This window comes from Schistocerca nitens, unplaced genomic scaffold, assembly GCF_023898315.1.
Source record: "Schistocerca nitens isolate TAMUIC-IGC-003100 unplaced genomic scaffold, iqSchNite1.1 HiC_scaffold_468, whole genome shotgun sequence".
NCBI lineage: Eukaryota > Metazoa > Arthropoda > Insecta > Orthoptera > Acrididae > Schistocerca > Schistocerca nitens.
The window spans coordinates 4,731,529-4,745,963 of record NW_026046001.1 but is presented as its reverse complement, the minus strand read 5'-3'; the positions used below and the strand labels follow the sequence as shown (position 1 = coordinate 4,745,963).

At 27.7% G+C, this 14,435-nt stretch overlaps 2 protein-coding genes across 2 annotated transcripts; both read right to left on the bottom strand.

Annotated features, from left to right (window-relative positions):
* Nucleotides 1–5,365: 5,365 nt before the first annotated feature.
* On the bottom strand, nucleotides 5,366–7,303 carry LOC126232286 (histone-lysine N-methyltransferase, H3 lysine-79 specific-like). Its single transcript, XM_049942572.1, has 4 exons — nucleotides 7,265–7,303; nucleotides 6,806–6,992; nucleotides 6,484–6,764; nucleotides 5,366–5,731 (listed from the first exon to the last, which is right to left on the bottom strand). Exons 1-4 carry the CDS (start codon nucleotides 7,301–7,303, stop codon nucleotides 5,366–5,368), a joined length of 873 nt encoding a protein of 290 aa, XP_049798529.1.
* A 975-nt stretch (nucleotides 7,304–8,278) lies between these two features.
* Nucleotides 8,279–14,352, bottom strand: LOC126232285 (structural maintenance of chromosomes protein 2-like). Its single transcript, XM_049942571.1, has 13 exons — nucleotides 14,291–14,352; nucleotides 13,923–14,109; nucleotides 13,538–13,829; nucleotides 13,220–13,376; nucleotides 12,330–12,764; nucleotides 11,550–11,643; nucleotides 11,132–11,445; nucleotides 10,818–10,933; nucleotides 10,341–10,536; nucleotides 9,838–10,064; nucleotides 9,493–9,776; nucleotides 8,592–8,874; nucleotides 8,279–8,550 (listed from the first exon to the last, which is right to left on the bottom strand). The coding sequence occupies exons 1-13, from the start codon at nucleotides 14,350–14,352 to the stop codon at nucleotides 8,279–8,281; spliced, it is 2,919 nt and encodes a 972-aa protein (XP_049798528.1).
* Between the last annotated feature and the right edge of the window lie 83 nt (nucleotides 14,353–14,435).

The following is a 14,435-nucleotide window of genomic DNA, read 5'->3' as shown; positions in this document are numbered from 1 at the left end:
GATACTTATCGATATATCGATACTTTTCGATGTATCGATACTTATCGATCGATATATCGATACTTATCGATATATCGATACTTATCGATATATGGATACTTATCGATATATCGATACTTTTCGATATATCGATACTTATCGATACATCGATACTTCTTGATATATCGATACTATTAGATATATCGATACTTTTCGATATATCGATACTTTTCGATATATCGATACTTATCGATATATCGATACTTTTCGATACATCGATACTTTTCGATATATCGATACTTATCGATATATCGATACTTTTCGATGTATCGATACTTATCGATATATCGATACTTTTCGATACATCGATACTTTTCGATACATCGATACTTATCGATATATCGATACTTTTCGATATATCGATACTTTTCGATATATCGATACTTTTCGATATATCGATAGTTTTCGATGTATCGATTCTTATCGATATATCGGATATATCGATACTTTTCGATATATCGATACTTTTCTATATATCGATACTTTTCCATAAATCGATACTTCTCGATATATCGATACTTTTCGATATATCGATACTTTTCGATAAATCGATACTTCTCGATATATCGATACTTATCGATATATCGATACTTATCGATATATCGATACTTTTCGATATATCGACACTTATCGATATATCGATACTTTTCGATATATCGATACTTTTCGTTATATCGATACTTTTCGATATATCGATACTTTTCGATATATCGATACTTATCGATATATCGATACTTTTCGATATCTTTTCGATACTTATCGATATATCGATACTTTTTGATATCTTTTCGATACTTTTCGATATATTTTCGATACTTTTCGATATCTTTTCGATACTTTTCGATATCTTTTCGGTACTTTTCGATATCTTTTCGGTACTTATATATCGATACTTATCATTATATATCGATACTTATCATTATATATCGATACTTTTCATTATATATCGATACTTTTAATTATATATCGATACTTTTCATTATATATAGATACTTTTCGATATATATAGATACTTTTCGATATATATAGATACTTTTCGATATATATAGATACTTTTCGATATCTTTTCGATACTTTTCGATATCTTTTCGATACTTTTCGATATCTTTTCGATACTTTTCGATATCTTCTCGGTACTTTTCGATATCTTTTCGATACTTTTCGATATCTTTTCGATACTTTTCGATATCTTTTCGATACTTATCTATAAAATTTCGATACTTATCGATATCTTTTCGATACTTATCGATATCTTTTCGATACTTATCGATATATTTCGATACTTATCGATATCTTTTCGATACTTTTCATTATATATCGATACTTTTCATTATATATCGATACTTTTTATTATATATAGATACTTTTCATTATATATAAATACTTATCGATATCTTTTCGATACTTATCGATATCTTTTCGATACTTTTCGAAAATTTTTCGGTACTTTTCGATATCTTTTCGGTACTTTTCGATATCTTTTCGGTACTTTTCGATATCTTTTCGGTACTTTTGGATATCTTTTCGGTACTTTTCGATATCTTTTCGGTACTTTTCGATACTTTTCGATATCTTTTCGGTACTTTTCGATATATCGGTACTTTTCGATATATCGATACTTTACGATATATCGATTCTTTACGATATATCGATACTTTTCGATATATCGATACTTTTCGATATATCGATACTTATCGATATATCGATACTTATCGACATATCGATTCTTATCGATATATCGATACTTATCGATATATCGATACTTATCGAAATATCGATACATATCGATATATCGATACTTATCGATAATTAACGATATATCGATACTTATCGATATATCGGTACTTTTCGATATATCGGTACTTTTCGATATATCGATACTTATCGATATAATGATACTATTCGATATATCGATACTATTCGATATATCGATACATTTCGATATCTTTTCGATACTTTTCGATATCATTTCGATACTTTTCGATATCTTTTCGATACTTTTCGATATCTTTTCGATACTTTTCGATATCTTTTCGGTACTTTTCGATATCTTTTCGGTACTTTTCGATATCTTTTCGGTACTTTTCGATATCTTTCCGGTACTTTTCGATATCTTTTCGGTACTTTTCGATACCTTTTCTGTACTTATCGATATATAGATACTTATCGACATATCGATACTTATCGATGTATCGATACTTATCGATATATCGATACTTTGCGATATATCGATACTTATCGATATATCGATACTTTTCGATATATCGATACTTATCGATATATCGATACTTATCGATATATCGATACTTTTCGATATATCGATACTTTTCGATATATCGATACTTATCGATATATCGATACTTACCGATATATCGATACTTTTCGATATATCGATACTTTTCGATATATCGATACTTTTCGATATATCAATACTTTTCGATATATCGATAGTTTTCGATATATCGATACTTATCGATATATCGGATATATCGATACTTATCGATATATCGATACTTTTCGATATATCGATACTTTTCGATATATCGATACTTTTCGATATCTTTTCGATACTTTTCGATCTTTATGATACTTTTCGATATCTTTTCGATACTTTTCGATATCTTTTCGATACTTTTCGATATCTTTTCGATACTTTTCATTATATATCGATACATTTTATTATATATCGATACTTATCTTTATATATCGATACTTATCATTATATATCGATACTTATCATTATATATCGATACTTATCATTATATATCCATACTTATCATTATATATCGATACTTTTCATTATATATCGATACTTTTCATTATATATCGATAGTTTTCCTTATATATCGATACTTATCCTTATATATAGATACTTTTCGATATATATCAATACTTTTCGATATATATCGATACTATTCGATATATATCGATACTTTTCGATATCTTTTCGGTACTTTTCGATATCTTATCGGTACTTTTCGATATCTTATCGATACTTATCGATATATCGATACTTTTCGATATATCGATACTTTTCGAAATATCGATAGTTTTCGATATATCGATACTTTTCGATATATCGATAGTTTTCGATGTATCGATTCTTATCGATATATCGGATATATCGATACTTTTCGATATATCGATACTTTTCTATATATCGATACTTTTCCATAAATCGATACTTCTCGATATATCGATACTTTTCGATATATCGATACTTTTCGATAAATCGATACTTCTCGATATATCGATACTTATCGATATATCGATACTTATCGATATATCGATACTTTTCGATATATCGATACTTTTCGATATATCGATACTTATCGATTTATCGATACTTAGCGATATATCGATATATCGATACTTATTGATATATGGATACTTATCGATATATCGATACTTTTCGATATATCGATACTTATCGATCGATATATCGATACTTATCGATATATCGATACTTATCGATATATGGATACTTATCGATATATCGATACTTTTCGATATATCGATACTTATCGATATATCGATACTTTTCGATATATCGATACTTATCGATATATCGATACTTTTCGATATATCGATACTTTTCGTTATATCGATACTTTTCGATATATCGATACTTTTCGATATATCGATACTTATCGATATATCGATACTTTTCGATATCTTTTCGATACTTATCGATATATCGATACTTTTTGATATCTTTTCGATACTTTTCGATATATTTTCGATACTTTTCGATATCTTTTCGATACTTTTCGATATCTTTTCGGTACTTTTCGATATCTTTTCGGTACTTTTCGATATCTTTTCGGTACTTATATATCGATACTTATCATTATATATCGATACTTATCATTATATATCGATACTTTTAATTATATATCGATACTTTTAATTATATATCGATACTTTTCATTATATATAGATACTTTTCGATATATATATATACTTTTCGATATATATAGATACTTTTCGATATATATAGATACTTTTCGATATCTTTTCGATACTTTTCGATATCTTTTCGATACTTTTCGATATCTTTTCGATACTTTTCGATATCTTTTCGATACTTTTCGATAACTTTTCGATACTTTTCGATATCTTTTCGATACTTTTCGATAACTTTTCGATACTTTTCGATGTCTTTTCGATACTTTTCGATATCTTTTTGAAACTTATCTATATCTTTTCGATACTTATCGATATCTTTTCGATACTTATCGATATCTTTTCGATACTTATCGATATCTTTTCGATACTTATCGATATCTTTTCGATACTTTTCACATTATATATCGATACTTTTCCTTATATATCGATACTTTTTATTATATATAGATACTTTTCATTATATATAGACACTTTTCGATATCTTTTCGATACTTTTCGATATCTTTTCGATACTTTTCGATATCTTTTCGATACTTTTCGATATTATTTCGCTACTTTTCGATATCTTTTCGATACTTTTCGATATCTTTTCGATACTTTTCGATATCTTTTCGGTACTTTTCGATATATCGGTACTTATCGATATATCGGTACTTTTCGATATATCGATACTTTTCGATATATCGATACTTTTCGATATATCGATACTTTTCGATATATCGATACTTTTCGATACATCGATACTTTTCGATATATCGATACTTTTCGATACATCGATACTTATCGATATATCGATACTTATCGATACTTATCGATGGATACTTTTCGATACATCGATACTTATCGATATATCAATACTATTCGATATATTGATACTTTTCGATATATCGATACTTCTCGTTATATCGATACTTCTCCATATATCGATACTTATCGATGTATCGATACTTATCGATATATCGATACTTATCGATATATCGATACTTTTCGATATATCGATACTTATCGATATATCGATACTTTTCGATATATCGTTACTTTTCGATATATCGATACTTATCGATATATCGATACTTTTCGATATATACTTATACTTATCGATATATCGATATATATATATATATATATATATATATATATAAATCGATATTTCGATATATCGATACTTATTGATATATGGATACTTATCGATATATCGATACTTTTCGATATATCGATCCTTATCGATATATCGATACTTTTCGATATATCGATACATTTCGATATATCGATACTTTTCGATATATCGATACTTATCGATATATCGATACTTTTCGATATATCGATACTTATCGATATATCGATACTTATCGATACATTGATACTTTTCGATATCTTTTCGATACTTTTCGATATCTTTACGATACTTTTCGATATCTTAACGATACTTTTCGATATCTTTTCGATACTTTTCGATATCTTTTCGGTACTTTTCGATATCTTTTCGGTACTTGTCGATATCTTTTCGGTACTTTTCGATATCTTTTCGGTACTTTTCGATATCTTTTCGGTACTTTTCGATATCTTTTCGGTACTTTTCGATATATTTTCGGTACTTTTCGATATCTTTTCGGTACTTTTCGATATCTTTTCGGTACTTTTCGAAATCTTTTCGGTACTTTTCGATATCTTTTCGGTACTTTTCGATATCTTTTTGGTACTTTTTGATATCTTTTCGGTACTTTTCGATATCTTTTCGGTACTTTTCGATATCTTTTCGGTACTTTTCGATATCTTTTCGGTACTTTTCGATAATTTTTCGGTACTTATCGATATATCGATACTTATCGATATATCGATACTTATCGATATATCGATACTTTTCGATATATCGATACTTATCGATATATCGATACTTTTCGATATATCGATACTTATCGATATATCGATACTTATCGATATATCGATACTTTTCGATATATCGATACTTTACGATATATCGATATTTTTATATATATCGATACTTATCGATATATCGATACTTATCGATAAATCGATACTTATCGATATATCGATACTTATCGATATATCGATACTTATCGATATATCGATACTTATCGATATATCGATACTTATCGATATATCGATACTTATCGATATATCGATACTTATCGATATATCGATACTTTTCGTTATATCGATACTTTTCGATATATCGATACTTTTCGATATATCGATACTTATCGATATATCGATACTTTTCGATATCTTTTCGATACTTATCGATATATCGATACTTTTCGATATCTTTTCGATACTTTTCGATATCTTTTCGATACTTTTCGATATCTTTTCGGTACTTTTCGATATCTTTTCGGTACTTTTCGATATCTTTTCGGTACTTATATATCGATACTTATCATTATATATCGATACTTATCATTATATATCGATACTTTTCATTATATATCGATACTTTTAATTATATATCGATACTTTTCATTATATATAGATACTTTTCGATAAATATAGATACTTTTCGATATATATAGATACTTTTCGATATATATAGATACTTTTCGATATCTTTTCGATACTTTTCGATATCTTTTCGATACTTTTCGATATCTTTTCGATATCTTTTCGATACTTTTCGATGTCTTTTCGATACTTTTCGATATCTTTTCGATACTTTTCGATATCTTTTCGATACTTATCGATACCTTTTCGATACTTATCTATATCTTTTCGATACTTATCGATATCTTTACGATACTTATCGATATCTTTTCGATACTTATCGATATCTTTTCGATACTTTTCATTATATATCGATACTTTTCATTATATATCGATACTTTTTATTATATATAGATACTTTTCATTATATATAGATACTTTTCGATATCTTTTCGAAACTTTTCGATATCTTTTCGATACTTTTCGATATCTTTTCGATACTTTTCGATATATTTTCGGTACTTTTCGATACCTTTTCGGTACTTTTCGATATCTTTTCGGTACTTTTGGATATCTTTTCGGTACTTTTCGATATCTTTTCGGTACTTTTCGATATCTTTTCGGTACTTTTCGATATATCGGTACTTTTCGATATATCGATACTTTACGATATATCGATACTTTTCGATATATCGATACTTTTCGATATATCGACACTTTTCGATATGTCGATACTTATCGATATATCGATACTTTTCGATATATCGATACTTTTCGATATATCGATACTTATCGATATATCGATACTTTTCGATATATCGATACTTTTCGATATCTTTTCGATACTTTTCGATATCTTTTCGATACTTTTCGATACCTTTTCGATACTTTTCGATATCTTTTCGATACTTTTCATTATATATCGATAGTTTTCATTATATATCGATACTTTTCATTATATATCGATACTTTTCATTATATATCGATACTTTTCATTATATATCGATACTTTTGCTTATATATCGATACTTTTCCTTATATATAGATACTTTTCGATATATATCGATACTTTTCGATATCTTTTCGGTACTTATCGATATCTTTTCGGTACTTATCGATATCTTTTCGATACTTTTCGATATATCGGTACTTATCGATACATCGATACTTTTCGATATATCGATACTTTTCGATATATCGATACTTTTCGATATCTTATCGATACTTATCGATATATCGATACTTTTCGATATATCGATACTTTTCGATGTATCGATACTTTTAGATATATCGATACTTTTCGATATATCGATACTTTTCGATATATCGATACTTTTCGTTATATCGATACTTATCGATTTATCGATACTTATAGATTTATCGATACTTTTCGATATATCGATACTTATCGATATATCGGATATATCAATACTTATCGATATATCGATACTTTTCGATATATCGATACTTATCGATATAACGATACTTTTCGATATCTTTTCTTCGATCTTTTCGATACTTTTCGATATCTTTTCGATACTTTTCGATACTTTTCGATATCTTTTCGATACTTTTCGATATCTTTTCGATACTTTTCATTATATATCGATACTTTTTATTATATATCGATACCTTTCATTATATATCGATACTTTTTATTATATATCGATACCTTTCATTATATATCGATACTTATCATTATATATCGATACCTATTATTATATATCGATACTTATCATTATATATCGATACTTATCATTATATATCCATACTTATCATTATATATCGATACTTTTCATTATATATCGATACTTTTCATTATATATCGATACTTTTCCTTATATATAGATACTTTTCGATATATATCGATACTTTTCGATAAATATCGATACTATTCGATACGTTTCGATATCTTTTCGGTACTTTTCGATATCTTTTCGATACTTTTCGATATCTTTTCGATATCTTTTCGATACTTTTCGATGTCTTTTCGATACTTTTCGATATCTTTTCGATACTTTTCGATATCTTTTCGATACTTATCTATAAAATTTCGATACTTATCGATAACTTTTCGATACTTGTCGATATCTTTTCGATACTTATCGATATCTTTTCGATACTTATCGATATCTTTTCGATACTTTTCATTATATATCGATACTTTTCATTATATATCGATACTTTTTATTATATATAGATACTTTTCATTATATATAAATACTTATCGATATCTTTTCGATACTTATCGATATCTTTTCGATACTTTTCGAAAATTTTTCGGTACTTTTCGATATCTTTTCGGTACTTTTCGATATCTTTTCGGTACTTTTCGATATCTTTTCGGTACTTTTGGATATCTTTTCGGTACTTTTCGATATCTTTTCGGTACTTTTCGATATCTTTTCGATACTTTTCGATATCTTTTCGGTACTTTTCGATATATCGGTACTTTTCGATATATCGATACTTTACGATATATCGATTCTTTACGATATATCGATACTTTTCGATATATCGATACTTTTCGATATATCGATACTTATCGATATATCGATACTTATCGACATATCGATACTTATCGATATATCGATACTTTTCGATATATCGATACTTATCGATATATCGATACTTTGCGATATCTTTTCGATACTTTTCGATCTTTTCGATACTTTTCGATATCTTTTCGATACTTATCGATATAACGATACTTTTCGATATATCGATACTTATCGATATATCGATACTTATCGATATATCGATACTTTTCGATATATCGATACTTATCGATATATCGATACTTATCGATATATCGATACTTATCGACATATTGATACTTTCTTATCGATATATCGATACTTTGCGATATATCGATACTTATCGATATATCGATACTTATCGATATATCGATACTTTTCGATATATCGATACTTTTCGGTATATCGATACTTTTCGATATATCAATACTTTTCGATATATCGATAGTTTTCGATATATCGATACTTATCGATATATCGGATATATCGATACTTATCGATATATCGATACTTTTCGATATATCGATACTTTTCGATATATCGATACTTTTCGATATCTTTTCGATACTTTTCGATCTTTATGATACTTTTCGATATCTTTTCGGTACTTTTCGATAACTTTTCGGTACTTTTCGATATCTTTTCGGTACTTTTCGAAATCTTTTCGGTACTTTTCGAAATCTTTTCGGTACTTTTCGATATCTTTTCGGTACTTTTCGATATCTTTTCGGTACTTTTCGATATCTTTTCGGTACTTTTCTATATCTTTCCGGTTCTTTTCGATATCTTTTCGGTACTTTTCGATATCTTTTCGGTACTTTTCGATATCTTTTCGGTACTTATATATCGATACTTATCATTATATATCGATACTTATCATTATATATCGATACTTTTCATTATATATCGATACTTTTAATTATATATCGATACTTTTCATTATATATAGATACTTTTCGATATATATAGATACTTTTCGATATATATAGATACTTTTCGATATCTTTTCGATACTTTTCGATATCTTTTCGATATCTTTTCGATACTTTTCGATGTCTTTTCGATACTTTTCGATATCTTTTCGGTACTTTTCGATCTCTTTTCGGTACTTTTGGATATCTTTTCGGCACTTTTCGATATCTTTTCGATACTTTTCGATATCTTTTCGGTACTTTTCGATATATCGGTACTTTTCGATATATCGATACTTTACGATATATCGATACTTTTCGATATATCGATACTTATCGATATATCGATACTTATCGATATATCGATACTTATCGATATATCGATACTTATCGATACTTATCGATATATCGGTACTTATCGATATATCGGTACTTTTCGATATATCGGTACTTTTCGATATATCGATACTTATCGATATATCGATACTTATCGATATATCGATACTTTTCGATATATCGATACTTTTCGATATCTTTTCGATACTTTTCGATATCATTTCGATACTTTTCGATATCTTTTCGATACTTTTCGATATCTTTTCGATACTTTTTGATATCTTTTCGATACTTTTCGATATCTTTTCGGTACTTTTCGATATCTTTTCGGTACTTATCGATATCTTTTCGGTACTTATCGATATCTTTTCGATACGTATCGATATATCGATACTTATCGATATATCGATACTTTTCGATATATCGATACTTTTCGATATCTTATCGATACTTATCGATATATCGATTCTTTTCGATATATCGATACTTTTCGATATATCGATTTTTTTCGTTATATCGATACTTTTCGATATATCGATACTTTTCGATATATCGATACTTCTCGATATATCGATACTTATCGATATATCGATACTAATCGATACATCGATACTTATCGATATCTTTTCTTCGATCTTTTCGATACTTTTCGATATCTTTTCGATATCTTTTCGATACTTTTCGATATCTTTTCGATACTTTTCGATAACTTTTCGATACTTTTCGATATCTTTTCGATACTTTTCGATAACTTTTCGATATCTTTTTGAAACTTATCTATATCTTTTCGATACTTTTCACATTATATATCGATACTTTTCATTATATATCGATACTTTTTATTATATATAGATACTTTTCATTATATATAGACACTTTTCGATATCTTTTCGATACTTTTCGATATCTTTTCGATACTTTTCGATATCTTTTCGATACTTTTCGATATTATATCGCTACTTTTCGATATCTTTTCGATACTTTTCGATATCTTTTCGATACTTTTCGATATCTTTTCGGTACTTTTCGATATCTTTTCGATACTTTTCGATATCTTTTCGATACTTTTCGATAACTTTTCGATACTTTTCGATATCTTTTCGATACTTTTCGATAACTTTTCGATACTTTTCGATGTCTTTTCGATACTTTTCGATATCTTTTTGAAACTTATCTATATCTTTTCGATACTTATCGATATCTTTTCGATACTTATCGATATCTTTTCGATACTTATCGATATCTTTTCGAATCTTATCGATATCTTTTCGATACTTTTCACATTATATATCGATACTTTTCATTATATATCGATACTTTTTATTATATATAGATACTTTTCATTATATATAGACACTTTTCGATATCTTTTCGATACTTTTCGATATCTTTTCGATACTTTTCGATATCTTTTCGATACTTTTCGATATCTTTTCGATACTTTTCGATATCTTTTCGATACTTTTCGATATCTTTTCGGTACTTTTCGATATATCGGTACTTATCGATATATCGGTACTTTTCGATATATCGATACTTTTCGATATATCGATACTTTTCGATATATCGATACTTTTCGATATATCGATACTTTTCGATACATCGATACTTTTCGATATATCGATACTTTTCGATACATCGATACTTATCGATATATCGATACTTATCGATACTTATCGATATATCGGTACTTATCGATATATCGATACTTATCGATATATCGATACTTATCGATATATCGATATATAGATACTTATCGATATATGGATACTTATCGATATATCGATACTTTTCGATATATCGATACTATTCGATATATCCATACTTATCGATATATCGATACTTTTCGATATTTCGATACTTATCGATATATCGATACTTATCGATATATCGATACTTTTCGATATATCGATACTTATCGATATATCGATACTTATCGATATATCGATACTTATCGATATATCGATACTTATCGATATATCGATACTTTTCGGCATATCGATACTTTTCGATATATCGATACTTATCGATATATCGATACTTATCGATATATCGATACTTTTCGACATATTGATACTTTTCGATATATCGATACTTTTCGTTATCTTTTCGATACTTTTCGATATCTTTGCGATACTTTTCGATATCTTTTCAATACTTTTCGATATCTTTTCGATACTTTTCGATATCTTTTCGGTACTTTTCGATATCTTCTCGGTACTTGTCGATATCTTTTCGGTACTTGTCGATATCTTTTCGGTACTTGTCGATATCTTTTTGGTACTTTTCGATATCTTTTCGGTACTTTTCGATATCTTTTCGGTACTTTTCGATATCTTTACGGTAATTTTCGATATCTTTTCGGTACTTTTCGATATCTTTTCGGTACTTTTCGATATCTTTTCGGTACTTTTCGAAATCTTTTCGGTACTTTTCGATATCTTTTCGGTACTTTTCGATATCTTTTCGGTACTTTTCGATATCTTTTCGGTACTTTTCGATATCTTTTCGGTACTTTTCGATATCTTTTCGGTACTTTTCGATATCATTCCGGTACTTATCGATATCTTTTCGGTACTTTTCGATATCTTTTCTGTACTTACCGATATATCGATACTTATCGATATATCGATACTTTGCGATATATCGATACTTATCGATATATCGAAACTTATCGATATATCGATACTAATCGATATATCGATACTTATCGATATATCGATACTTATCGATATATCGATACTTATCGATATATCGATACTTATGATATATCGATACTTATCGATATATCGATACTTATCGATATATCGATAATTATCGATATATCGATACTTATAGATATATCGATACTTATAGATATATCGATACTTTTCGATATATCGATACTTATCGATATATCGATACTTTTCGATATATCGATACTTTTCGTTATATCGATACTTATCGATATATCGATACTTTTCGATATATCGATACTTTTCGTTATATCGATACTTTTCGATATATCGTTACTTTTCGATATATCGATACTTATCGATATATCGATACTTTTCGATATCTTTTCGATACTTATCGATATATCGATACTTTTTGATATCTTTTCGATACTTTTCGATATCTTTTCGATACTTTTCGATATCTTTTCGGTACTTTTCGATATCTTTTCGGTACTTTTCGATATCTTTTCGGTACTTATATATCGATACTTATCATTATATATCGATACTTATCATTATATATCGATACTTTTCATTATATATCGATACTTTTAATTATATATCGATACTTTTCATTATATATAGATACTTTTCGATATATATAGATACTTTTCGATATATATAGATACTTTTCGATATATATAGATACTTTTCGATATATATAGATACTTTTCGATATCTTTTCGATACTTTTCGATATCTTTTCGATACTTTTCGATATCTTTTCGATACTTTTCGATATCTTTTCGATACTTTTCGATAACTTTTCGATACTTTTCGATATCTTTTCGATACTTTTCGATAACTTTTCGATACTTTTCGATGTCTTTTCGATACTTTTCGATATCTTTTCGAAACTTATCTATATCTTTTCGATATTTATCGATATCTTTTCGATACTTATCGATATCTTTTCGATACTTATCGATATCTTTTCGATACTTTTCACATTATATATCGATACTTTTCATTATATATCGATACTTTTTACTATATATAGATACTTTTCATTATATATAGACACTTTTCGATACCTTTTCGATACTTTTCGATATCTTTTCGATACTTTTCGATATCTTTTCGATACTTTTCGATATTATATCGCTACTTTTCGATATCTTTTCGATACTTTTCGATATCTTTTCGGTACTTTTCGATATATCGGTACTTATCGATATATCGGTACTTTTCGATATATCGATACTTTTCGATATACCGATACTATTCGTTATATCGATACTTTTCGATATATCGATACTTTTCGATATATCGATACCTCTCGATATATCGATACTTATCGATATATCGATACTTTTCGATATATCGATACTTTTCGATATAATGATACTTTTCGATATATGGATACTTTTCGATACATCGATACTTATCGATATATCAATACTTTTCGATATATTGATACTTTTCGATATATCGATACTTCTCGTTATATCGATACTTCTCCATATTTCGATACTTATCGATATATCGATACTTATCGATATATCGATACTTATCGATATATCGATACTTATCGATATATCGATACT

Excerpts from the sequence above, each read along its gene's own strand:
- LOC126232286 (XM_049942572.1), bottom strand. The coding sequence starts at position 7,303 with ATGAAAAGTATCGAAAAGATATCGAAAAGTATCGAAAAG. Across the intron at positions 6,993-7,264 it reads TATCGAAAAGTATCGAAAAG|TACCGAAAAGATATCGAAAA; the intron begins GTATCGAAAAGT and ends GATATCGAAAAG. Across the intron at positions 6,765-6,805 it reads GTATCTATATATAATGAAAA|TATCGATATATAATGAAAAG; the intron begins GTATCTATATAT and ends TATAATGAAAAG.
- LOC126232285 (XM_049942571.1), bottom strand. The coding sequence starts at position 14,352 with ATGGAGAAGTATCGATATAACGAGAAGTATCGATATATCGAAAAGTAT. Across the intron at positions 12,765-13,219 it reads TATCGAAAAGATATCGAAAA|AAAAGATATCGAAAAGTACC; the intron begins GTATCGATATAT and ends CGGTAAGTACAG. Across the intron at positions 9,777-9,837 it reads GTATCGATATATAATTAAAA|TATCGATATATAAGTACCGA; the intron begins GTATCGATATAT and ends TATAATGATAAG.